The sequence below is a fragment of the Poecilia formosa genome, unplaced genomic scaffold, assembly GCF_000485575.1.
Source record: "Poecilia formosa unplaced genomic scaffold, Poecilia_formosa-5.1.2 Scaffold183, whole genome shotgun sequence".
Classification (NCBI taxonomy): domain Eukaryota; kingdom Metazoa; phylum Chordata; class Actinopteri; order Cyprinodontiformes; family Poeciliidae; genus Poecilia; species Poecilia formosa.
Window position 1 is genome coordinate 1,048,571 of NW_006800122.1, and position 24,939 is coordinate 1,073,509.

Genomic DNA, 24,939 nt, shown 5'->3' on the forward strand with positions numbered 1-24,939 from the left:
ACATACTTACTTTTCATACAGTAAGTTATGTACTTTGGCATTTTCTCAGTTCTCAGTTAATGCATCATAAATTAATATCATTTCCACTCCTCTCTCTCCACTGCCTATTTTTTATTATATTTTTTTTATCATTATTTATCAATACCATCAGAGATCTAAAAACCTTAGTGAGTCTTGGGTTATGTCAGTCAGTTTTCTGAGAGGTTTTCTTCAGGGAGAGTCAGGATAGAAGTTAACACCAAAGTTTTCCTATCCAGGATATGCATCACACTTCTTGCTTTCTTTTTTTAAAATCCAATATCCTTAATTTCTATCATTTGTAACATGTTGTGATAACAAAAGAACATGAAGAATTGTTTGTTCAGTCATCTTGCTATAAAGTGGGGGCTATGCCATAGCAGGCCATGATCTTGACCAAGATTAGTCACAATTCCTTGGTCAGTATTAATTTGACTTAAATTTCAATAAAAACAAGAACATTTAAAGTTTTATACCCATTACACACAATTTTCATTGTATGGTTAACTGCTCTTGACTTTTGCTGTAAACAAGAACCCAGCTGCTCCAGCTGAAGCATTAAAATGAGTCTGTCAGGTAATACAGACACAGCAGAGCTTCAAAACTGTATCAGATTTCTTATTTTTCCCAGTGATTTGGTCTAAAGTGGCAGATCGTATCAGATTATAAACCTTTCTATTACTTTTCTCAATTCAGAGGTTTTCCAAAAATATTCACTCCTTGTTACCTTGAGCCCTTTTTATTGTAGCTGCAAATTTTAATATGCCATAATATCCCATGTTTTGAATTTCTGACAGCGAGTGTTTCAACCCCACATCTGGAAGTAATAGGACATAGATGCAAATATACATGGCATCACACTGTAAGACTCGTATTATGTCCATGCAATTGTTGATACGTTATTTTCCTTGCAGGATGAAAACACTCCTGGCCCGAAAACTTCACTTTGGAAGCAAATGGCTGAGTTGCACAGATGCTGATTAGAATAATTATCATTATCTTAATCTGATAAGGTTTCCCTCTCTTGGCAGTGAGTTGCTCTGGCTGTCTGGTTGAGAATCATGGCAGACAGACAGGATATGTGTGGGAGTCAGGAGCAGAGACATTAGATCAGACAACAATCAGGTGCTGACCAGTAGGAGAATAATGGAGAACAACACACAACAACTCTGCAAGGACAGCAGAAAAACATTTCAATCATTCGATTTAAAGTTTATTGCTAGAAGCATATGATCTGATCGATTGCTTGTTAACAAAGCAGTTTCTGAGCAGGACAATGCGAGTGTCCAGAGATATTTGACACACATTCTGTAGAAATATTCATTTAAATGGTTTCCATGTACGACTGGAAAAATGCTTAAAATGGCAGAAATTTCTGTAGCCAAAGAGTCCCAGACCAGTGGTTTCAAACCACTTTAAAAACTCTGCCACTTGGTCAGAGTTTTTAAACAGATTCAACCAGATGAATCTGTTTTGGAGACAAACTCTCCTCGAATACGATGGTTTTAAGAATGCATTGCTTAAACATCACTTATTCGACAGAATCATTTCTGTTCCGCAGCCACTATCTGTGCTTTTTCCCAGCATTCATCCTCTTCAGAGCCTGTATCCAAGCAGGGAGATTTGAACGACGGGCTGGCAGCGCTTGGTCTATCTCTGCCTGCACCGCCTCAAAGTCCGGCTCGAATAAAGAGTCCTCATCCGCTTCCAAATCCTCCTCTTCATCCTCCTCTTCCACCGTATCGTCCATGATGTCTGGCGAATCTATGGCGATCACCTGCTCGGAAAAATGAACCCGGCGGTTCTCCTCGACCCGTCTCTGCGTCACAGAATCGTGAAAAAACAACAAATTAAAAAAAAAAAATCAGTGTCAAATTTACCAAAATGTGTCAGACATGTTATGGTGTTATCGAAAACAGAGCTTTGTAATTTTCTGAAATGTCTCTAATTATCACTTTTAGTTTAAGTGAGTTTATTGTTTTGTTTTTTTCTGTATTTTGTGGAATCAAGAACAATATATTCTGCCTGCAATCCATATTGAATTTGACATGTATGCATTAAAAAAATGCACTCAAATTGTGATTTAATCAGTTGTTTTTAGCCGCTAATTGATAAGTAAGTGCACCTTACGCTTTAAAACGTTACACCACAAGGAGGCGCTGTTATCCACAATCTCTCACCCGTTTCGTCATAGTCTCCATTGCGGATTCGGCTTCATGGGACGTGTTGTTTCTGAGCACACTCCGGGGAGGCGGAGCAGACGGACTCAGTGATGTTGGAGACAGAGAGACAGGAAGAGGCCTTTGCTGTTGTGAAGATGAGATGTTTCTCTGCTGTGACTCCACCGACTCTTCCATCATTTGGATGCTGGTGGAGGATGGTGAAGATATGGGCTCTGGATCATCATGAGAGAGGGGGAAAGTTGATGAACAGAAACCGCAGCAAATACCATTATTGATGAAGGCTAGAGGAGGAAACATTTTTATTAAAGCGTAGATGAAGCATGGAAACTGGCAGCAATACAGAACAAGAATTAAAGGGTATTAACAGACTGCTTTACTTGAAGGGCTATATAAATAAAAATTCAACACCAAATAAAACGTTAGCATATGATCTGAATATTTAGGAGGTACTATATGAAATTTAAATGGGACGTCTATTTACAATATCTTCGGTCAGTTGCTGCCTTTAGGATTCCCTACAATCGATCATCTCGGCATCCTTCATTACATCTGTGCAGCCTCTCTCTGATTTTCCTCTTCCTCAGAACCTGGCAGGAAAACTCCCTGTCCAATACGCCCAACGTCCCTCCAGTCTAATAGTTTTAAATAATTGACTCCAAGCTAAGCACCTTCTGTTTTTAGCCAAATTACAATCACAAGTACTGATAAAACTGATATTATTTATATTTGTTAAAATATTGTTCAGAATATTTTAAATGGTCTTAAACTGCCTTTCTCATTCTTCTAGTTAACCTCGTCTCTTATGTACAGCCACGAGTTTTCTTCTTCTTTTTCACAGAGGTTAACTATGCTTGAGCCTGTTTTCTAATTGATGCAGCATTATGATATCTGATTGCTAACCCAGCAGAAGGATCAGTGCCGTCTTTCCTGGCGTTTTTATGTTATTTTTAAGTCATTACAGATGTGACTTCAAATGTAGCTGAGTACAGTCCAGGTTCAGGTTTTGTAAGCAACTTAAAAAGGTTCAAAGTACGGACAAATCATACATAATTACAGTAACGTGAGTAAATGTTAGTAGGTGCTTTACAATTCCTCCAAGTACTCTTTTACGTACCCTGTAGGTTTCCTGTATGTCCTTTGCTGGCACCCATAAGAATGCTGTTGATACATAATATGTATCTTAATAGGTAGGATTCTTTTTCTTACATGATTAAACCCAGTTTTGATTCAATGGTGTGCCTTTTTCCTGACAAATAAAGTCCAGGTAATTAAAAGTTAATACCTTCCTCCTGCCTCTGATTTGTTGTTTTTACTGGGAGTTTCTGAAGATAGCATGGAGAAGGCAGAGGAACTTGATTTTTTTTCATGTTATCTGTTTTATATTCTACTTTCACAACAGTGACAGTTTTAACAAATATGTAAGAAAAAACATATTGTTTAAGAAAGTTATATACCGCAGCTTCAAATAGTGTGTAAGTGTGCAGTAAGTATCTCGAAAGTAACTTTCAAATACCAATTAAGTCCCTTGCAGGTATCCAATAAGCATCACATATACCATGTAAGTTAAGGACTGGATTCTGCATATATCTATATAAAATATGTTACAACCTGACAATGTTTACTGAATAATAAAACATGGATTGTGTGTTTTCATGTTGTTTCTGCATACCTTTATCTGTCACCCCTCCGTCACTCATTTTCTCAGTCTGAAATCTCTCGTCTTTCCTCTCAGCCGGCTGATGTTGCCTCTTTCTGCTCATCTGGATTCTGTTTCTTGCTATTGAATGGTAAGGATTACCTGATGGCTGCAACCGAGAAGAAATTATACTTTTAATGCTGGAAGTGTGGAAAAACATTTTTTTTTTTTTTACATGCTGCGCTTTCAGAAAGAAATGAACATCTGACCTCTGCAAACGCCGACAACCTGAGCTGGAGTTTGGACAGCATTTCCGATCGGCTTTGTCCGTCTTCCATTGGCTCCGACTGGTCAGCCTGCTGCCTTAATACTGAAGTGTCAATGTTTGCAGGTGGGAAAACAGGGGCTGACTGTGGCATGCTGAAGACTGGACCAGGTGAGGACTCCGTACTCCTGAAGCTCCACTGGTTGTTCCCGACTCCAACCTGATTCAAAGTTCCCGGTGACTGATTGAGGCTGTGAGGCTGTGGCTGAATATGGGGTTGGTTTGATGGCTCCTCTGAAGGTCTCTCAGTTACTGAGGATATGGAGAGGTTTGGGTTTAAAAACTTAGCCCACTCCTGACCCTTGGTGATCTCGTCCAGAAGGCTGAATGACCCCAGGCCGAAGTCAAAGTCACTGCTACGCCTGAAAGAAGAGAAAGTTTAAGCTCAGTTTGGCTTCAAGGAAGCAAAATATTAAACTACACACTAAATCTTATAATTAGTGTGTAGTTTGCTGTCCTGATTGAAGTTTATCTAAATTATATTAGATATCAGATTTATTTTGTCTCAGAACAAATGTAAAAGTATGAAATCAAATCCAGCAGAGATTATGCAGAACGAAAGGCAGAGCAAATATTTGTTAGAGCTGCATTTCTGAAAAATCACTCAGATGCATTTACAGCACTTTTTCCTTTATAAAACAATAAAAACATAACATAGAGACAGTAAGACCTTGACAAATATGCACACATTGTGCCGTAGATTCAGCCAATCAAATCCCTCTTTAAAATTTATCTCCTGTTTTTTTTTTTTTTTTTTTTTACATTTTTCATTTATTTTAGTACTGATATTGTGTTTTTGAACATTTCTTATCACAGTATGTATATTTAATTTTTATGTTTACCTGAAAGTTGATATTTTGAGCTTTTTTTTCAGCTTTTTTTCCGTTTTATGTAAACCACATTGGTGTTAGTTTTAAATACCTTTGCAACACAAGTCATGCATGGGATAAATGAGGAGAAATATTGCATGTATGATGTTTTTGTTTTAAACCTTCATGCAACGTTTTTAACTTTTTAAATTGTTTTAATCTAAATAAAAATTATAGTTGATTGTCACTGAAAATAATGTTTTGTTTTTTTTTTACATTGAATTTCAGTTCCATTTTTCCACATTTTGTTCTTCTGTAATTCAGCGTGTATTTATTTTTGATGATAAAATCAAAAATGTAATTTTATTTCCCTCTTCCTTAACAGCCATTGCTTCCTTGAATGGTCTATTTTAGAAGAATCACAACACACATTGTCAGAAAGCATGTTTGCAGAAACCTGTTGACAGGTCTTGTCAGTGACAGGAGTGTTGTTGGCACATTAGATGTGAAAATGTCAGGTAAAGCAGTCACAAGGCTTTTACTGGAAAGATCCCAAATGCCTTTCATAACTCTGATGAGGTTCTAAGGGACAAATGCAAATAAATAAAATCCAACTCTTGATACTTTTAGGACAACAGACATAATTTGGGCCTGTTTGGACATTATTCAGAGTGAGTCTGTTTGGTGATTACCTGATGTTGCTCGCAGTAGTGTTGTCTTCTGTTTGTGCAGGATTTAATTTGCTGGAATCAGTGCAGTCCAAAGGAGAGAAGGTTGCATCTGGATCATTATTTGGTTTGTTGCCTGGTGTATCTGGCATTATTACCTGGTTAAAGATGGAAATGTGATTAAAAACGTTGAAATATGTCCTCAGATTATTATTTTATTTACAATAATCTCTAGCAGAATATTAATAATAAAAGAACGCTGCTCACTTGCGTTTCTTGTCCAGGAAGTCCGTCTTCTTTTCCCTTTTTCCCAGCATTCCCATGTCTGTCCTTAAATCTCTCCTTGAGCTTCTGCGTCCATCTTCTCGTTTTATTCTCAGTTGATCGTTTTCTCCTCATGTTTGTTGCTACTTGGCTGTTTGAAAAGACCTGCAAGTCGTTGTTTTGTTGCAAGCTGCCGAATCCTCCGTTTTCAACATGGGATCCTGTATTTCCCCCACCAGCCAAGCCGGCGTCTGTGCTGTTCACGGACCACGCCGGGACGTGGTTCTGGTTTTCCATCATGTTCAAAACAGCACCGGTATTAGCAGGGACGTCTTCTCTCATCAGGGTGCTGCCAATGCTCTCCCTCTCTGTATCCGTCCTCTTAAAGAAAGTGAGTTTAACCTCCTTTTGCGGTTTAGCAGGAAAAAGCGGCCTTGTACTTGTTGGGGAGAACCCAGGCCCGGGAGCCTGTCCCAGCTCCCACTTCTTACCCGAGTCTCCATTGGGGTTGACTTTCTGCGAAGGGAAGAGAGTTGGACTCCTGCTCCCTTCCAAAGCAGAACTTGCTTGGTGTTTTTCATCCCTCGGGAAGCCAGAGGTACTGTTCGTTGCTGAGATTGGGAACTCCTTTGAAGGGTTCCCATTAAAACCAAGCACATTCACAGGACTGCTGGGAACTCCCTGGAGGCTGGCAGCTCCTCTCTCACCATTTTGCCCCAGAGCCGGAGGTGCAGACGAGGATACAGGTGTTTGAAAAAGCGTCTGGGCCTCTCTTCCTGACTGAAGCTGCAGTCTCTGCAGCATAGACTGCAACACGGCATGGGTGTCTGTTGAATGAGGTGACTGAGACATCTAGGAACAAATCTTCGGTGTGTCAGATCCTGGTTTCACTGAAACACATGTGAACAATGCAGCACATCCAGCGAAACAGGGATAGCTTCTACTCACTGCTGCGTTTCGTTGAGCCTGGATACCAAGACAGAAAAATGTACCTGTGCTGTGATCATTTCTCTCCTTTAATCCAGCTTTGGCTGTAAAGACTCCGGCGAGGGTCGGCTTGCTCTTGCCAAGTTTTCTGATCTCTTTTCATCGTGCGAACAGTTCCTCACCACGAAATCAAACTGAGGCCCACGTTTTACCGCTTATCTTCCTGCTGCCTCTTCTCAGATACGCCTCGCTGTCGTTTTGCATCCACTTGTTCAACAGTCCTCAAATTGCACAACAAAAGTCCTTCTCTCTCGAAAGAAACAAGCTCTTTACATAGCTCCTCTTACTCCTTTTTAAAAGTGTCCCTCTTTCTCTAAATGTCCACAGCCTGTTCTAGTAATACCTCTTCTTCAGCAGCTGCTTATATCACCTCTGATGGGAGGAGAGTCACTTCACGGCAGCGTTCCTCACATCTTACGCACTGAAGAAGACAAACAAGACAAACCAGAGAGGTGAGACAATTCCACTTTGACAGCGACTCTCCCTCTGTGTGTCACTCTGCTTGAGTTTTACGTCGCCCTTCCTTCCTATTTCTTGCTGAGTCTAGCTTATGAGCACACACCCTTTTTCTTCCCACAGTGACCCTCCATTGGTAATTATAGGGAGGTTTTTTTTTTTTAGAGTGGCAGCTATTTTTACAGCTAGCTTCTTTAGATCGAGAGAAAACTATGTAATATATTTAGCAACCCATTTTGTGTCAACGGTTCTTCAGGAGTGATTTTAGACCTACGGTGCCTTGGCACAGTATTGGTCTCCTTTCTAGAAAATGTCACAAACACCAACTTACACATAATAAGTTAGAGTTCTACACCAAGTTGCTCTATCATGATTACACAATTGTGAAGTGGAGGGAAAGTGATGCAGAGTTTTACATTTATTTTACTATATCCAGCTTCCTTTTACATTGGTCCTTTCTAAATAAAAACATCATTTCTGGATTTTCTAATTGGTGCAAATTACATGTCAACTCTGTGTACATACATCTGTCGGCATGTTCGACCATCTGAAGGCAACAATAATCAGAGGAGGCCAAGACCCCTGTGGTAACTCTGAAGGAGCTGCAGAGATTCACAGTTCAACCAAGAGAATCTATTGACAGCAAAAAGGTATTTATTACGCATCCAGGATCTGGCCTTTATGAAAATGAAGGACAGGCTAGAATTTCAACCTTTTTGATGAGCAGAAAGTCCAATTTGCCACACAGCAGGTATAAGGAAGAAGGTGTTCAGGTGAGATGAGACCAAAAAATAACTTTCTGCCTCACTTGCAAGTACTATTTGGAACAGTGAACACTGCAAACCACCTTGAACGCATCATACCAAAGATAAAACATAGTGGTGCCGACATTATGCTGTGAAGAGACCTTTTTTTTAGTAGGGTCATAAAAGGATGGTCAGAGTTTATGAGGACAGATGATTCCAACCCTAAACATACAACCAATGGGATGGCTTACATGAAAGTACATTTATTAGTTAAAATGACCCAGTCAAAGTCCAGCGCAAAATCCATTTGAGAATCTGGGCCAAGATTTCTGTGACACTCTCCCTCCAGTCTGAATTTAAGTTAGTTTGTGGAGAAGAATGCTGGTTTTACAAACTATTGATTTAGTGGGACTCAAAAAAGCCACACTTTTCAGATTTTTATTTGCCATGTTGTAAACCAACCTTTCACTTCACAATAGCGCAATATGTTTGTTACTTTGTCATGTAGTAAGTAATGTAAACTGATGTTTGTGGTTGCAGTTTGAGAAACTGTAATTAAAATGTGGCAAAACTTTTGTAAAGGACTGTAATATTAGTTTTATAATGTTATCCTAAAGACTTCTAGTTACATGTGATGTCATAATTAAAGTCTAATCCATCACAATGAGCACCAGATGAAAATGATAAAAACAGCATTAGAGTTGATAGTGTTTACATGAAAGTGTTGTTTTTCTGGTAGCCTCCTGAGAACAGGAATCTAGTCAAACAGCTAGTGAGGTTCAGTGCAGCACAAACATCTGGGCGATTCTACAGAAATTCAGACTTATTAAAGGCAAAATCAAACGCGAAATAGGGATAGAGGTTTTATGAGTCAAGATAAAGGCATACTTTTATTAAAATCAACCACAAACACCTTAGTACTTTAAAAGTGAACACATTTAAAACTTACTTTTAATGAACCTCAATTCAGTTACAATTTTATTTTTCTTTCTTACACCAGGAAAAGGGAAAAGAGAGCAGCTTAATCAAGAATTCTGCTTTATTATTTTGCATTGCATGCAAGCAAAACAATGTGAGAGAAATAAACATCTGCAGAATGCAGTGAGCAGATTACAAATTAATGATATGCCCTTTGATGTACTGTATTATTTACCAGCAGCTGTTTAATTGCAAAATATATTAACATAAAACTGTTTACATTTTATCTGACAGAGCTAAACTATCTGTTTTAGTGAAATATGAGCATACACTATCTTGCCAAGTTTTGTTAAAGTTTGTTAACTGCTCGTGAATTTAGGTAACGTGCAAAAGCTGGGTGAAATCTAAGATATGCAAAGCTGTGGGCCCGAGGGAGCAAGGCTGAGAACCACTTAAAGCTGAAAGTTTCTGCTAGCAACATCAATGTAATGAAACTAGCTGCATTTTAAAAAAAAGGGCAACATCTGTTAGGTTTGAAAGTTTTCAGGTGTCACACAAGACAAACTAGGACCGTACCATGTGATTATAAATTACATCAGAGACACAGTGATGGGTAGAGCAAAAATGAGACATATGCAGAAAAAACATTCATTTGTGTTTTGATAAATATCTTAAATAAAACGTTGGTGACTAGTTGAAACCCATTTTTCTGTCTGAATTCATCTTCATAAAAATGCTATTCAGATTGGGTTAGAATGCCCCCTTTCATTACTGTTTAAAAACAGTAATATTTCAATGTAACCACACACTTAGATCAAAAATTGACTTTATTTAAAAGGCTGGAAGAAGTGAACGAGTCGAAAGAGTCGATTCCGAGCTAAACCCACAGAAAAGTAAATGCGCATGCGCTTGATTCCTTCGTTTCTGATAGGTCTACAGTGAGGAAGTGGTTATGGCGGCGTAAACAAGGCAATAGTCGGTTATTCATTGAAGCAGTCATCGCAAATAAGCTTTTACAAACACGACCACAGCTATAATAAGTATGTTTTCCGTTGGAGTATTTATTTTGTGGGCGGACGCTATTAAAACCCAACAAACTGGTTCTACAGCTGTTTGGTAGCTTTGGAAAACTTTTAGGAAGGTTTGCTCATCTTAACTGATATCTTTGTAAAAATGCAATGTGTCGTAACGGGAGGAAACGTGAAAGGTACTGACTATTTCCTGCTGTTCCGTCGTTCTCTAGCTTGACCATACGCAATATACGCTAGTAATGACTTAATTGTTGATTGTGTGTGTGCATGGTACCGACCAGTGCTGGGCAAAGCCATCCACTCTCTGTCCAGGATCGGAGACGAGCTGTACGTGGAGCCTCAGGAAGACGGGGTGAGCTGCACTGCTGCTGCTGTCAGATACAGCAACACTTCCTTCAGCCATGCATGCAGTCTGGTTTCTTCCTGTTAGTGCAAACCTTGCGTCAATGAACAGTGTTGATTTTGTTGTATTTCTGTCTCTCTCTCTCTCTGACTTGTAGCTAGCCCTGCGGTCTGTGAACTCCTCTCGATCGGCATATGCTTGTTTCCTGTTCGCACCGCTCTTCTTCAGCAGGTGCAGATTTTATTTTCCTGTCTTTAGTTTTAGACCAGTAAGCATCACATTTATGCAGAGACTATAACTGCATCGTTCCACGTTTCTGTGCAGGTATTCCATTCCCACTGGGCTCAACTTCCGCTGCAAGATGGCAATAAAGGTGTGAGAGCATAAATGCACAATTTAAAATCTGAAATTTGCCCCTTTGTCAGTGGTTTTCTAACTTTGCGGAATGTACAACCATAAAGTCCATCAGAAACTGCTTCATCATCATCTCCAGTTTTTCCCACATAACGAATAAGTTCCTTCAAGAGTTTCCTTATGTGCAATTACAGCATGTTGTTTTATCAGATGTACATTTATTTTAAAAGACTTGTTCAGATGTCCTAGTATCAAGGTATACAACAGTTTTAAAGCAGTTTTATTAGTTTACCTCACGACAAAACAAACTACATTAAATAATAATACTCACCATAAAATGCTTTATAAAGAGTCACACATTAGGCATCTTTACTATATTTTCTAGTATTTTAGAGTCTTCTTTAAAGCAAGCTCCTCATACTTTAACAACATCACGTCATTTATATCAAATGCAAATTGCAATTTGTTCTTCTTTTACATTGAAGTTGTTCCTCTTGCAAATCCTCTCGTCTTCTAAATGTTGTGATGTTGTTTTGAGGACATTTATTCACAAAAGATCTCTTAGCATAGATGTATCCCTCAAGGTGCTTAACAACGAAAGCAAACTCTGATCTTCCAGTAAATTCATCCCAAAATTCAAAGAACTCATACTTGTGTGGACAGGTTTAAAAAAAAGTTATTTCAAACCTGCAAAAATGTAACGTCCTGACATTTCTGGGGTTAAAGCTTTCCTTTTTCCACTGAGGTGCTAATTGCAGTTCATGGCGTAACTGGAGTTTTCTGTGGCTGTTTCAAGCCTCAGATAAGGCAGAAATTTCTCCTTCCCCCACCTGCTGCTGAGCACTGCTGCCCTGCTGGCTGAAAGGAAGCTGCGATGCTTATCATTAGTGTTGTTTGGAAATGGCCCTTTTATTGAAGAAACTTTTCAAATGTTTTTATTAGTATAACTGTCAAGCAAAGAGTGACAGCAAAAATAGTTTAAAATTCTGCCTAATCTACATTTGAAAAGTACAACAGTGTGTATTTACCTTGGATACATTTTTTGAGTTAACCATAAATTGATATAATGTTATTCTTGGAGCAATTGGAATAGTAATTGTTTCTCTTTTTTAAATAAAACAAATTAGATGTCAATATTATACATTTTTGTTACAGATTTCTGTACTACTATAAAACAGCAGTATTTTCATAAATAGGTTTCTGATGTTGTGAGAATTACCAACCCATTTATAGATTGACATCATCTCTTCACCAGATCTGATTGCTGATTTTTATGGCTGATCCCAGTTGAATAATTCTCAGTAAGAAGAAGGAAATGGATGCGTCTGAACGTTTTCTCGCGTTGCTCATCTCTACATGCTGTTTTGTGTGCCACATTGGTACCGGGAGGTTGTGGTTATCGGCGTGAAACCTCTGAGCTTCCTGCCCCAGATAGTTGCAGAAAATCTCTCCTAGTAAAATTGTCCATTACACACACGTGTACGTAACATTATAGTAAGCCTGTAACATGCCAAAAGTGTTTTATTTACATGACATAAAACAAGTATGAGATGAAGTCACTGCAGATAAAGTTACAGAAATTCCTCCATCTGTTATAGAGGTGTTGCTTTACTTCCTGTTTTGTTGTTTTTGCTTTGCCAGAGCGTGCAGTCCGTCTTCAAATCTCTCCCAACTTTAGAGAAAACGGTGGAAAAATGTCACATCGGTCTCAATGAGCAGAAAGATCGCCTCACTTTCACGCTGCACTGCAAACATGGTAACACCACCCTGCTTCCCTTTCAGATTTTCAGTGCTGTACACTGAGGGCTTCACAGGGGACATGTGACATTCATTTTGACGTATTCAGTACTAATTGCAGCACTGCGCATTCATTACATTGCATTCCATCGTGTGTTGTTTTGAGTTTTAAAGGTTTGTGTGTGTGGACGTTCTCTCCAGGCCTCCTGAAGACACATAACCTGTCTTACCAGGACAGCGAAAGCTTGGAGGCAGTGTTTGATAAAAACAGCTGTGCCAATGTGTTCAAAGCCCAACCCAGGTTTTCAGATATTCACTCTTTTTGTTTTGCTTTCATTATGCCACTGTTAAATTTAAGCCTGATCTGTGTTTTTGGTTTTCCTTTGTTCTCAGAGTGCTAGTGGACACGGTTGTGCACTTCCCTTCATCTCTGGAAGAAGTGACCGTGACAGTGAGTGACGAACGGATGTGGGTCAGAAATCATGTGGAGGATGAAGCAGGTGAAACAAATAATATTTTTTTTCCCCTCTCCAGCCAGCAAATAACATGACAATTACGTCAGCTGATTAGTTCAGTTATTTTCACAGCAAACTACAAAGTGAACACTCCCTTTCAGTGCCTCATTTCCCCCTCTTGAGAAGGCGTGTTTCTCATTTGAGTCAGTCTGAAGGAGCTAAAAGTTTAGAACATTTAACAAAAGACGCTTTATGTTGCCTTAAATGACACAGAAAAGTTACATGAAATGGATTTAAACCCAAAGATGCTCTTGCACATTATAAATGGTTACATTAAACAGAGGCAGAAGTTAGGTCTTCATTTCTTTTCTGTTTTGTTTCTCCCTCTCAGAGCGCTCGAAGGCTATGCTAACTGAGCTGTGTCTCGCTGCGGATGAGTTCGACCACTTTGCCGTCAAAGCTCACTACAGCATCACTTTTTGTCTGAAGGAATTTCGGGTGTGACAGATAAGAGAGAAACAGTGATCGCTTTGACAAAATGACTGGATTCCTTTTGGTCCAGAGTCTGAGATAAATCGTTATCTTCTCCCCTCCAGGGTTTGCTGTTGTTTGCGGAGTCCACTGGCCTCCCCGTGTCTATGTACTTTGATGAGCCAGGCAGGTGAGCGTGCTTGTTTTCAGAGTGTTCACATATTAAGAAAATTGTTCCACTTTTGGCCACTGATGTGCATATTCTGTGTGCGTTTGTGTGTCAGCCCTGTGGTGCTTTCAGTAACAGACAGCGTTCTGGAGGGGAATTTTGTGCTGGCGACGCTTTCGGATGATCGCGATCTTCAAAAGAGCAACAAAGGGTAAAAAAAAAACCAAGCAAACAGATATTACTGGTTATGATTCTGTAAAGAACGCCTATAAAAGCCTTGAAACACCAGTCAGCTGTCGGTAAAAAGAAAAAAAAAACAAAAAACCGCTGAACAAATGAAAATCAGATCAATGCTTTAACTTCCAGTCAATGTTTCCTGCCTGACTCATTTCAAAGACAGGCAGGAAATCCTGAGTATTTACTCCTTCATGCCACCTGGTGGATAATGTTAGTGTGATTCATATCAGCTGGAAGTCACTGTGCTTGAGACTCTTTTTTTTTTTTTCCTGGCGGCTGCTAGTTCTTTAGCGATAATCCACAACACCGACAGCTGTAGAGTTATTTCTTATGGATCTGTCTGATATCATTGTCACCTGCTGAGGTCAGTAGTTCAGTATGTCCCAGAATTAGAGCTCTCCATCTTTCTCAAGATGTCAGCATTGGTTGCTGCTCCACCACTTGAGTAGGTTCATAAGACCATTTTCAAACAATATCGGCTCAGACGCCTCATTCCAGCTGTCAAACATCGTGGTGAAGCGGTGATAATTTGGGTTGTTTTTTTGTGACAAGACCTGCATCCCTTGCAAACCACCAAGCTAACCACAAATTGCTCTGCATAGCAAAACATTCTAGAGTCAAATGTTCTCTGATAGAGAAGCTTGGCTAAAATTAGGCCATTTAAGCTGTTAAGCAATGTTTTTGTCAGATATCCTCCATTTAGGAAACACAAATAAAATCAGATGGTAAACAACTAGCTATTGCTGCTGTTTTCTTCTAAATGAGGACCTGCTCTTCGTTTCACATACCCGACTTCTCAATGTTTGGCTTCATCTCTGTTTAAAGACGACACGCTGGCATGTGTTTAATTAACTTAGCTGTAATTTCAGAACCTGTAAAAGACCAGATCATTTGTGAAACGTTCTGACACATAAAACTCGTTTGCCATCACTGAATCAATTGTCTTAGCATAAAACAAGCTCAGGCAGCAAAACGTCAACTACGGAGGAGTCACAGGATGTTGGCTGTGTTACCAAAGGTTTTCTGTAAGTCAGAGGAAGCAGTAAATGTTCTGACATCGATTAGAACATGAGCTTATTTCGAATACTTAACGAGATTGTATGAAAAGCTTGATTAAAATGTAAACATGTTGAGTTTCCATCACAGTTTGTTGCCTGTTGTTTAAGGTTGTTTGATTGTAGTCCAGATGTATCATCTATAACTTATTCTGGTAGTAAATGAGACGGAAGTGACAAAACTGGAGACACAAGTATTGCTCCTTTGAGTCATTAATTATTAAAATACATCAGGACATTTGGTTTTATTCACGTCTTCGCCTTTTGTGAAATATGAAAAAGCCTGTCGTTATTGCTGTGTTGCTTTAATTGTCTTTTAAATTTATGTTGTTAAAGGCCCATCGCAAACTAACTAAGGCTACAGATGCTTGGCCTTAGATACTTAACACTTGTTCCCATTTAAATAAACAAGAAAGAAAGTTGATATAGATTCAACTCAGAAAGTGGATATGTTCTTTACGTTCTTCCTCATCCTCCCTGACTGTCTCCTCAGAGGCGACGCAGACCAGTCGCATCCTCCTGACGACTTCATGAATGACGACATGGATGCCTATCTGATTGCCATGGATACCAGTGCAGCACCAGGTCCCTCCACCGCAGACCTGCCCCCACCGTCATTAGCCACATCCAGAAAGCCCCCGGCACCTAATTATAGGACCAGAACGCACAGTGATGAGGAGGAAGACGATGATGATCCAGAGAGACCGCCAGATAAAAAGGTACGAGAGTTTCTCAGATAGTGAGATGCCACTTTATTAGGTTGGACTTACTTATTTAATCACACGTCATTAATATAGTTGAGCCCCAAATTTTTCTTACCGCTGCCAGATTTAGATTTAAAATAAATATTTGATTCCCTCTGACTGAGGCGAATTCATATCAACGTTTTGAATGTAATAGGCAATCTGTGTAGGGAGTTACAGATTAGGGTGATGGCAGGGAGGCCTTCCATTCTCTGCAAGTGGAAACATGTAAAAGCTGCTCAGCAGTTATTAGAAGGGTTTGACAGCTGTAACCCCAATAAAGGCTTTTCAGTTACTGATCTAGAAGGGTATAAAATATTTTTCAGCCTCCTGTTTTATGATTAAATGTAAATAGAAACAGAAAATATGATACCCTTTGGCTATCGTCTTATTATCCAGTAGGAGATAAGGGAAAAGTGTAGTTCCTTTCTTTCAGCCAGCTGACCGGCCAGAAACGGCAACAGGTCAGGGAGGGGACACGCGCCGACTGTATGGCATAGCGGGAAATGCTAACATTTTCTTAAGCTGGTCGCTGGCCCATATCCAAGGAGTTATCTTGGATAAAATTTGTTTTTTTAACGGCTTCCCGTGTTCTCCCGCAGTTCCGCTCCCTGTTCTTCGGATCAGTCCTTCCTCCTTCGTCCCAGATGAACACGCAGCCGCTTCCGACTCAGGAAGTGCTGGCCAGCGACAGCGAGGATGAAGCTGAGGCAGAATGATGACCAGAGATCTGACGGAGGCGAAACGAGGGAGCGCTGTTACACCACCACACCTGGATTACTTGAAACGAAAAAAAAAAACCTGACGCTTTGGAGCCGACTTTTTGTTTTTACTGGACAGATACCGCTGTGCTGTTTTTACTGAGGACTCTGATGTTCACATTGAACTTGAAAACTGTGATGAAGTGCCGCTAAGCATGAAGCACTTCAGTTCGTTTTTACTTTGACTCTGTCTGGCTGATGGAGAAGCAGTTGCACCAAAGAAAAAATAAATTTGCCTTTCATATCTTATAAACAGTATTTATTATTTATGTACATCTGAAAAGGTTCAAGTATAAACCAAGGCTGAGCTCAAACAAGAAAGGGGAAACAATGTGACCTAAAATCAGATGAAGTTTTTTTTGTTAAAAGTAAGATTCAGCGTAAGAAACAGAATTTCTAGTGATCTGTGAATCAGTCTTTGCAGGATTAGCGACATCATCGCTAACTTTCTCCTTCTGGCCTTGAAAACTTTTCCCCCTGGTCTGCGGTTTCCTCCTCTCCCTCTCTTGTTCCTTCTCCTTCTTCTTTTTCAGCTTCTCCTCCTCTTTCTCCTTCCTCTCCTGCTCCCTCCGCCTCCTCCTCCTCTCCCTGGAGCTCAGCTTCTCCTCCGCGTCCTCCTGGACCGCCGGCTCATCCGCTGGCATCACGTCGCTGAAGTCCTGAACCAAGATTTTGGGAACCTGCATCTTGGGCTTCTTCTTCGGCTTGGCCTTTTTGGGTTGCTCTCCTTTGAGTTTGCGGAAGAGTCCGAAGCGCTTGGAGGCGTCGGGCTGCTGCTCCTGTCGCTCCCCCGCGTCATCTGTCACTCCGGGAACGGCTTGCTCTGATTTTGCTTCCTTAGGTTGTAATTCTGGTTGACTGGCGCTGAACTGGGATTGGTTAGTCTTCTCAGGACCGCTGAAGAGATCCTCTGAAAGCCTACGCGTGACCTTGGAGCCACGCGAGCCGGAGGATTTCCTCAGACAGTAATCGGCGGAGGAGCGACTGCTGCGGCGCGCAGAGGTTTGCTCCTGGCTGCCGTCGTCAAGTTCAGGAAGATCTTTTGCGTCCTGATGAACTTTGTCTTGGATTTGTGTGTTGCTGTCAGTATTTGTTGATTCAGGAGAAATGGTGACCTTATTCTCTCCTGCTTGGCTTTCTTGAACATTTTCCGTGCTTTCTGCTTTCTCCACAGCGCCAGCTGCTGACTCTTCAGGTGTTTGCACATCAGAAGAGCTTGTTTGTTTTTGATCAGACTCATCTTCATTCTCATCCTGTGTTAAAATCTCACCTTCTTCTGGAGGCGGTGCGCTCTCTGCAGCTTCCTCGTTTGGCTGATCGTGTATTTGTAATTCCTCTGAATTTCTGGGATTACAAACACATTCCTGACTTTGTGCATGTACAGGCACAACCACCTCCCCTATTTCCTGTCCAGGGCCATCCGTTACTGCTTCAATTTCTTCTTCAACCACAGTCGTGGCATCACTCTCCCCCTCTTGAAGGGTGCTTTCAGGTGTAGATGGTGTCTGTGAGTCTTCCTGCTCTGTTTGTGTCGTTTTTAGTTCGTCCTGCACGGCCACGTTTTCTGCCAGGACATTGGTTTCTGTCTCTGTGTGGGTCTCTGTCTGTTCTGTTTCTACGAATGATTCAGTGCTGTGGCATCTACCCGTCTCTGTGATCACTTCTTCTTGCTCCTGCCCCGTGTCGGTTTTAGGATCCAGGTCTCGGTGACATTCTGAGTCCAGGTTTGTCTCACTTCTCGTCTCTGTGACCTCAGCGACGGCGTCCAGCGGCAGCTGTTGTGGATTTTCAGTTTCTGTACCAGCCTGTGGTTTGGTGCCAGCTGGCTCCTCCCATGACTCTGTGTGAGACTCTGCGTTTGTGTTTTCTCTCTGAATCTCTGCGTGATTTTCCTCCACGGTGGCTGTATTTTCGTTTTCTGCCTCTTCGTGCGTACCAGTCGCCTTGGTCTGCGGCTCATTGCTTTGCTCTTCCAGAATGTGGGATTGACTCGTATTTTGCAGCTCTTCTGGATTCTCCGCCTCGCTGCTTATTTCTGTATCCCCGCTCTCCTCAATGTTTTTGTTACTTTGCTCGTCAGTAATGTGGGATTGGCTCACAGTTTGCAGACCTTTTTGGTTCTCAGTCTCATTTGTGTCTACAGCCTCACTCTCCTGACTTTGCTCCTCCAGTACTTGTGGTTGGTTTGTGTCACACGGCTCCTCTTTCTGCTCATTTTCATTGGATTCTTCTGCAGCTTCGGGATTGTTTTCAACAGATTGAGACTCCTCTGTCTTTTCTGAAATGACTGTGCTTTCTCCAGTCTCTTTACTTTCCTCCTTTTCACATTGTCCTGCTTCCGAAGGCTCAGTTTGTTCTTCTACTTTTACCGTTTCTTGGTTCTCTGTTGGCGGACTTTTGTTTTCTTCTGGTTTATTTTCTTCTGCTGGTTTAGTCTCTCTTTCTGTTCTCTGCCCATCTGAAACTACATCCTCCTCTTTGACGTCTTGGACGCTTTTCTTGTATTCTGCGTCACTCCAGTTTCTCCAGTCGTCCTTTGCTCCCATTGAAAGATGCCTCGAAACTTTGTTGCCGGCTTCCCACTCGCCAGGATTGCCTTTTCCTCCTTTCCTAAACCTCTTGTGAAGGAGGGCAGGCGAGAGTGAAAGAGTGGAGGCAGAGCGGGCGAGAGGAACAGACAGATTCCCCGTTTCTCTCTCCTTCTGCTCACGTTCTTCCTTCTGCTGGCGGGTTCTCGCCCACGCCATCCGATACCCATAGCAACGACCCCGCGGGTCGAACGTAGACGAGGGCTTGTCTTTCCTCCACCTTCCCAACTCCTTCTCTGTCCGCTTCTCCAGGTCTTTACCTGACAGTGGCACTGAACAAACCTGAATGAGGGGAGAGAGAAGGCAGCTGTGAATCTGGGAGGTTTGACTCGTGACAACAGGACAGAAGAGCGGGACAAAATGTGGTTTAATTGCAGTTAAATACCGAGTTTCAATTGGGTTTAAATCAGGATAGTATAAAAGTCCCATGGGTTGTTATTGTTGGGTTAATCTTTAGTGTGTCTCTGATTATGTCATTTATTGAAAAGACAACTTTTTATTACAGAAAAGGATGATCTGATACATTTTCATAATGGTTCTGCAAGCTTTTTGTCACATGAGCCAAACTAGTCAAATCAAATGGACTCACAGACCCAATTTTTTTTTCTTCTTCTCAACAGTAAACTGAGCCAATTTTGAGCAAAAAACAGCATTTAAATCACTCTGTTTGAAAACTCTTCCTTTATTCAGGCAATTTTAATAACTCAATGAATTCAGATTTGGGTGCAGCCAAGTTTCAGCAAAAGTCACAAGATGTGGCCCTTACAGGAGAACAGCTGTGTAAAGATAAATGCTTTTGTCATTCAGACATCCACTTGCAAGCGTACACACAATAAAATTACATTTTGATTGGCTCAAGGTCACGCACTCGAAATTAAATTAGTCTTGAAGTGTTAAATTTACAGAATACATTTAGAAATATTCAACAAAATGAGAGATTTTGTGGAGAGTTCATACAGACTGAATCAAAAATATAAAAATATATTACTTTTCTGTTATGAAAAGGTTTTAATTTGTGATCATTTTCCCATAATAAAAAAAAAAAAGACTTCATCTCATTCAACCAGGGAGGCCGCATTTTTATAGTTCTTGAATTGCAGCAAAGGACGACAAAAAATTTGTCCGAGAGCCGCAAATGGCCCTCCTCTAGACAAAAAGGGTGACCTGATGTATATTTCCTCTGCAGGGAATGATCAAACAAGGAGCGCTAACGCTTTTCAGTGTTACCTCTGCTATGAAAGTCTCCTCCTCCTCCTGGACGTGCTCCCTGACCCCCCTCAGCCTCTCCAGAGTCTCCATCTGGCCTGGACACTGCTTCCTCTGGTCGGCCCGGCCCAGGACGCGACGCACCAGCACCACCGCCACCTGGAGCAGCACCTTCACACCTGGACGGCAGAGGTGGGACAACTTCACCAATAAGGACGCGCAACAGCGACTGCAGCATCCAACATAAAACTCACATTGCCTCGATTTGATTTAGTTTTCGGTGTAAAAACACACACACACACACACACACACCGTAGCAGAAGAAGAGGTCCCACACTCGGAGAAGCGTGTTAAAGGGCAGGTGACGTGTGAACAGACACATCAACCAGTCGGTGGCGAACATGAGTGGCTCCACGCCGTGCTGCTGGAGATGCTTGTGTGCAGCCGGGCACGTCTTCTTCAAGACCCAGGAAAGGATGGCTGCGTCGAACAGGACTCCCTCCTACACAAAACACCAGGTGTGTTAGAGAGCCACACCTCATTAACGCTGACCAGGTGTGTCTCCTGGAAACGTCTGATGCGGGAGAGGAAAAAGGCTTAACTATAGAACAGTACGGTACAGGAAAGTACTCTAAAAGGTTTCTATCTCTTTCTTTGCATCTGCCCTCCATTCATCACTCCACCTTTCCTTGCACCATTCATTCATCTGTTTGAAAGTTAAATCTGGAAAGGTGAAACGTGAAGGAAGCCGTAAGTGTTCACTCACCAGCAGAGGGCTGTAGTATCCAGGAAGATACTGCTCACTGATCTGAACCAAACACCAGAAGGCCTCCTGCCAGACATGAACAAGAGTGTCAGGATATGGTGACCAGAGGTTTGGCTAGTAAAAACAAATACTCCCCCTAAAAACAAGAGTGCAAAGATAGAGCAGGCAAATGAACACCTCTACGGGTTGTTTGATTCCTGTTCACTTGTTTTTAAATAAAAGAAACATCCATTAAAAAGACATATGAACGAGATGAGTGAGTACAGGTAAAACCTCAAAGTCTGCCCTGACAGAAACAATTCTCCCTTTCATGGTGATTGTTCTCGATGTGAACTTGCACCCAGTCTGCAGAACAGAAACATGTTTTTGGTCCAACCTCAGCAGGCATGTTCATCAGCAGCACCGCAGCCACCGGCCCCTGCGCCTGGCAGTAACCTTCCTCTGGCTGGAACTGAGTATAGGCTTTCAACACCCGGAACAACCCCCGCTGCCTGCACACACACACACACACACACACACACACACACACACACCACAGTAATCAACCACAAAGCATATGCAGAGCAGCCAGCTCAAGCGTTCTCACTGATCAGAAACATTTATCTGTTTCAATTGAAGAAGCAAAGATTTATCTTGCAGGTGCAGTAACTGAAGGCGTCATAAAGCTGTTCTCCACTCACAGCTTGTTGGCAGAAACACTGCGTAGAAAACAAACCCACCCGTGTCCGTCTTTAGAGAGGAACATCTCGTGGAAGGGGAACTGTCGGTCTAGATCCCTCTCGATTATATCCACCCAGCTCTGCAGGCCTGGCTGTGAATCTAGAGACTGAAATAACAAGTCATTGATATTCCAATGTCACGCAGGGTTAAAAAAACGGCAAACTTGATTTATCTAATGTAGTAAAAACACTGATTGTTGTTCAAAAAACATTAGCTGCTGCATATGTAGTGATAGATTTTAAGGGTCACATGTTTATTTTTATGGTTATCTCTTACAGCTCCCTAATTAGGGAAATGTCACAGTGGACCTTAAGGAATTTGGATTCTGCTCTTCTCCATTTTCCCTCCTGATCCTGATTAAGAAGCATCTATTAAGCATCTCACAAGAGTGAGATGCTTAATAGAACTTAATCTGAAAAAAGGACATTTGGACTCTTAAGCAACAATTTGATTTTTTGGATCTTGTACTCACCATCCACACTTTACTTTAAAGTTACTTTACAATCCTCTCAGTCTGTGCTTATACTTGTTGTGTGTGCACCCTTTTCCAGCAGAATTTTTCCTTCCACTTAACTTTAAGCATGAATTTGCTTTAAAGTAGCCTTCTGTGAAGAGCCACCTTCTTTAACAATAACGTTTTCTGGCTTACTCTGTCTGTTGAACAGTTAAGTCTCCTCCATCTTTATTTAGCACACTTCAGAATAAAAATCCTGTTTTAGAGGTTGCATCTACAAATCAAGTTTTCTGTTATTGATTGAAATTGATGACCTTTAACATAATCAGAAAACAGACCCTTGAAATGTACCACTGTGAAACTCTGTCAGTGAATTTCACTTTTTTATTTAGTTAGTGAACTAACTTAACTTTGCGATGCTATGCTAACGTAAGGTTGCATGTAGCACAAACAAGTTTCCATTTTTAAATCACAATAATCAGGAAATTATTTTCAGCTTCTCACAAATTACTCACAAGAAATATCAGTCATATTCCTGCAACAACCATGCAGCTTTTTTTTTTGCAAACAAACAAACAAAAAAAAAAACAATGTTTGCTAGAAAGCATTAACTCCAGTGAAAACGTGATAGCTCTTGCCTCATAGAGGTTTTCATTTTGTCTCATTCTTTCTGATGCTCCACACAGCAGAGGCCAGCACTTCGCTCGGAGCGAGGCAGGGATTCCTTTCTGGCACTGCAGCTTGACCTGCAGAGACATCACGACCCAGTAAGAATCCCTACAAAGCCATTTTAACAGCAAACAATTTGGCTTGTCGTGGCAGTGAAAAAAAAACAAGGCTATTCTGCTCTTTTTATAATTTTATGACAAGCTAAAAAAAAGAGTTTATTTGCTTGTCGTCTCTCCACCAGGACACACCTTGCTGCTCTTCTTTAACAAGATGCGGTCCCATTGGCCAATGATGTTGATCCATTTGGCTTCCCTCTGCCTGACCAGTTCAGGGGATGGGCCCACACTCCTGGCACACAACACAGCACATAAGACACCAAGTGAGTAATTTTAGCACATTTTGTAACAGAAAAAAAAAAGATAACCTATGAACTAATTTCTAGGGGCTTTTAAAGTCAGCCTGCAGTGCTGCTCTGTGCCATTACTGCACAGCAACGCAGAGCTCTGAAAAACAAGGCAGGAAACAGGAAAACCACACGTTAGCAGTTTGACGTCTCCATGGCAACAGGTCAGGATGTTATCAATGGGGAAAATGTGAAGACGACAGGTAGCAGGTTGCTTAGCCTCTCCTACTCTGATTTGATACTGCTTCATCTGCCACCATCACTGCGTCAAGTGTTCACTTGCTGCCATGGGAAAAAGTGTGTGAGTTCTGATGTGTGATGCTGCAGCAGGCGTTGGCCGCTTGCAGCATAAAACTTTATCCAGGGTTTAAAATATCCTGTTTAAACTCCACCTGCACTTTCCCTAATTAGGGAAAATGTCACAGTGGACTACAGTGCAAATGTCAGAGTAACTGAAGATGCATCAAACTGTTTAATAAATAAGATAATGCAGCGCTGGCCCTGCCCCACTTGTTGCTGCACACTGCCAGTGAGCTGCCTGAGAGGAGGCTGACAGACCGTATCATAGAAACTCGTAGTTTCTATGAAAGTAAAAGAAGTGCAAATTAATGAAATTATAAACAGTATATATAAGCTGTGAATTTCTTTCATTTTTTTAAGCAATGTCACAATAGTAAATAAATCTCACAGTGCCTCATATATACACTGAGTATTAACCATTACTGTAGGCAAAATATTTTGTGAGCTTGTTTATGTTGTTCTAACAACCTGACAAGCTTTTTTGTCTATTCTTTAAATGGATAAAGTGTTATAAAAGTAATCTTCTACCTCTAGCTTCTATCTTTTCTCGTAATAATACAATAAAAGTGCCTAAAATGGTTTTCATCGCAGCATTACTCAAATATTACGCATTATTTGTTTTTGTGCTCTGTTTTCAGATAGTGCGTTTTCCCTTTATTATCTTAAAAAGTTCATCTTCATTATTTCTTGTGCCCCCTTTATGACTTTGCCATTTTGTTGTGCAAAACATGTATTTAGTTTTTTTTTTTTCCCCTCTCTTTTAGTGCCAGTGGGTATAATACGCATGTTTCTCTGCTGCATTAACCCACCGGTTCTCAGATATGTGGCCTGGTATAACTTCCTGGTCTCGCCATGGGAAGACAAAAATAATAAAAGTTATTTGTCACTTCGGGAGCCCTTCGTACACATTTTCTCAAGCTGATTCTGCTAGTCTAAAACCTTTTACAACATTTTGTTAAAAAAAACCCCCAAAAAAACAAGGAACTTTTGCATCAGTTAATTAGAAAAGAGAAATCATTACAATGGTGGGAGAATATACGAACCTCGTGAATTCAAGCAGATTAAACCCAATAAGATATTTTGCATACTATTTATATATCAATTAATCAGAGCTTGTATTTTATGTGATTTTAAATTTTGTATTTGAACTTGACTTTTAAAGACATCTTATTTCCTTAAGCAGTGCATGTGGTTTTTATAGCAGTATAACCCCCTGCTGACAGTAAAGTTGCAGCTCTCCAGCATCCTGCAGGTGTACTCACCCAGCTGTGGATCCATTGGTCAGAATGAAGCCAAACCGGTCCGTCTCTGGTTCTAGACTGACCTCTGATCCAGCATCCGACCCAGAGCTGTCCTCCTCGCTCTGATGCCTGTGGGGTTGGCTCGATGCTTTCAACATCTTCGCAGCACAGAAGACGGCGGCTCTTGTGGTTCACTTTGTAAAAGTATCCCCAGTCATGAAGAGTT

The 24,939-nt window shown here is 41.0% G+C and overlaps 3 protein-coding genes and 1 long non-coding RNA gene across 4 annotated transcripts; 2 read left to right on the forward strand and 2 right to left on the reverse strand.

Moving 5' to 3' along the window:
- Positions 1 to 1,205: 1,205 nt before the first annotated feature.
- Positions 1,206 to 10,409, reverse strand: LOC103147489 (uncharacterized). Its single transcript, XM_007565863.2, has 7 exons — positions 10,320 to 10,409; positions 5,907 to 7,311; positions 5,664 to 5,797; positions 4,107 to 4,524; positions 3,871 to 4,006; positions 2,199 to 2,413; positions 1,206 to 1,837 (listed from the first exon to the last, which is right to left on the reverse strand). Exons 2-7 carry the CDS (start codon positions 6,753 to 6,755, stop codon positions 1,583 to 1,585), a joined length of 2,007 nt encoding a protein of 668 aa, XP_007565925.1. The 5' UTR covers positions 6,756 to 7,311; positions 10,320 to 10,409; the 3' UTR covers positions 1,206 to 1,582.
- rad9a (RAD9 checkpoint clamp component A) lies at positions 9,922 to 16,612 on the forward strand. Its single transcript, XM_007565862.2, has 12 exons — positions 9,922 to 10,217; positions 10,323 to 10,393; positions 10,542 to 10,615; positions 10,709 to 10,757; positions 12,380 to 12,494; positions 12,677 to 12,776; positions 12,869 to 12,975; positions 13,322 to 13,428; positions 13,527 to 13,591; positions 13,686 to 13,781; positions 15,356 to 15,581; positions 16,208 to 16,612. Exons 1-12 carry the CDS (start codon positions 10,184 to 10,186, stop codon positions 16,322 to 16,324), a joined length of 1,161 nt encoding a protein of 386 aa, XP_007565924.1. The 5' UTR covers positions 9,922 to 10,183; the 3' UTR covers positions 16,325 to 16,612.
- tbc1d10c (TBC1 domain family, member 10C) lies at positions 16,609 to 24,896 on the reverse strand. The gene is made up of 9 exons (XM_007565861.2): positions 24,735 to 24,896; positions 23,018 to 23,117; positions 22,739 to 22,846; positions 21,646 to 21,752; positions 21,303 to 21,417; positions 20,927 to 20,992; positions 20,473 to 20,662; positions 20,182 to 20,339; positions 16,609 to 19,236 (listed from the first exon to the last, which is right to left on the reverse strand). The coding sequence occupies exons 1-9, from the start codon at positions 24,869 to 24,871 to the stop codon at positions 16,729 to 16,731; spliced, it is 3,489 nt and encodes a 1,162-aa protein (XP_007565923.1). The 5' UTR covers positions 24,872 to 24,896; the 3' UTR covers positions 16,609 to 16,728.
- Positions 20,674 to 23,296, forward strand: LOC107837859 (uncharacterized). Its single transcript, XR_001663907.1, has 3 exons — positions 20,674 to 20,798; positions 22,787 to 22,867; positions 23,011 to 23,296. It is a non-coding gene; the product is annotated as an uncharacterized LOC107837859 (long non-coding RNA).
- Positions 24,897 to 24,939: the final 43 nt, after the last annotated feature.

Coding starts and splice junctions, on each gene's coding strand:
- LOC103147489 (XM_007565863.2), bottom strand. CDS start 6,755: ATGTCTCAGTCACCTCATTCAACAGACACCCATGCCGTGTTGCAGTCT. Junction 4,007..4,106: donor GGTTGTCGGCGTTTGCAGAG/GTCAGATGTTCA, acceptor TCTCGGTTGCAG/CCATCAGGTAATCCTTACCA. Junction 2,414..3,870: donor CGGAGGGGTGACAGATAAAG/GTATGCAGAAAC, acceptor ATGATGATCCAG/AGCCCATATCTTCACCATCC.
- rad9a (XM_007565862.2), top strand. CDS start 10,184: ATGCAATGTGTCGTAACGGGAGGAAACGTGAAAG. Junction 10,394..10,541: donor TGGAGCCTCAGGAAGACGGG/GTGAGCTGCACT, acceptor TCTGACTTGTAG/CTAGCCCTGCGGTCTGTGAA. Junction 13,429..13,526: donor TTTGTCTGAAGGAATTTCGG/GTGTGACAGATA, acceptor TCTCCCCTCCAG/GGTTTGCTGTTGTTTGCGGA.
- tbc1d10c (XM_007565861.2), bottom strand. CDS start 24,871: ATGTTGAAAGCATCGAGCCAACCCCACAGGCATCAGAGCGAGGAGGAC. Junction 21,753..22,738: donor AAAATGAAAACCTCTATGAG/GCAAGAGCTATC, acceptor TTGTTATTTCAG/TCTCTAGATTCACAGCCAGG. Junction 20,340..20,472: donor GGACCTCTTCTTCTGCTACG/GTGTGTGTGTGT, acceptor TCTGCCGTCCAG/GTGTGAAGGTGCTGCTCCAG.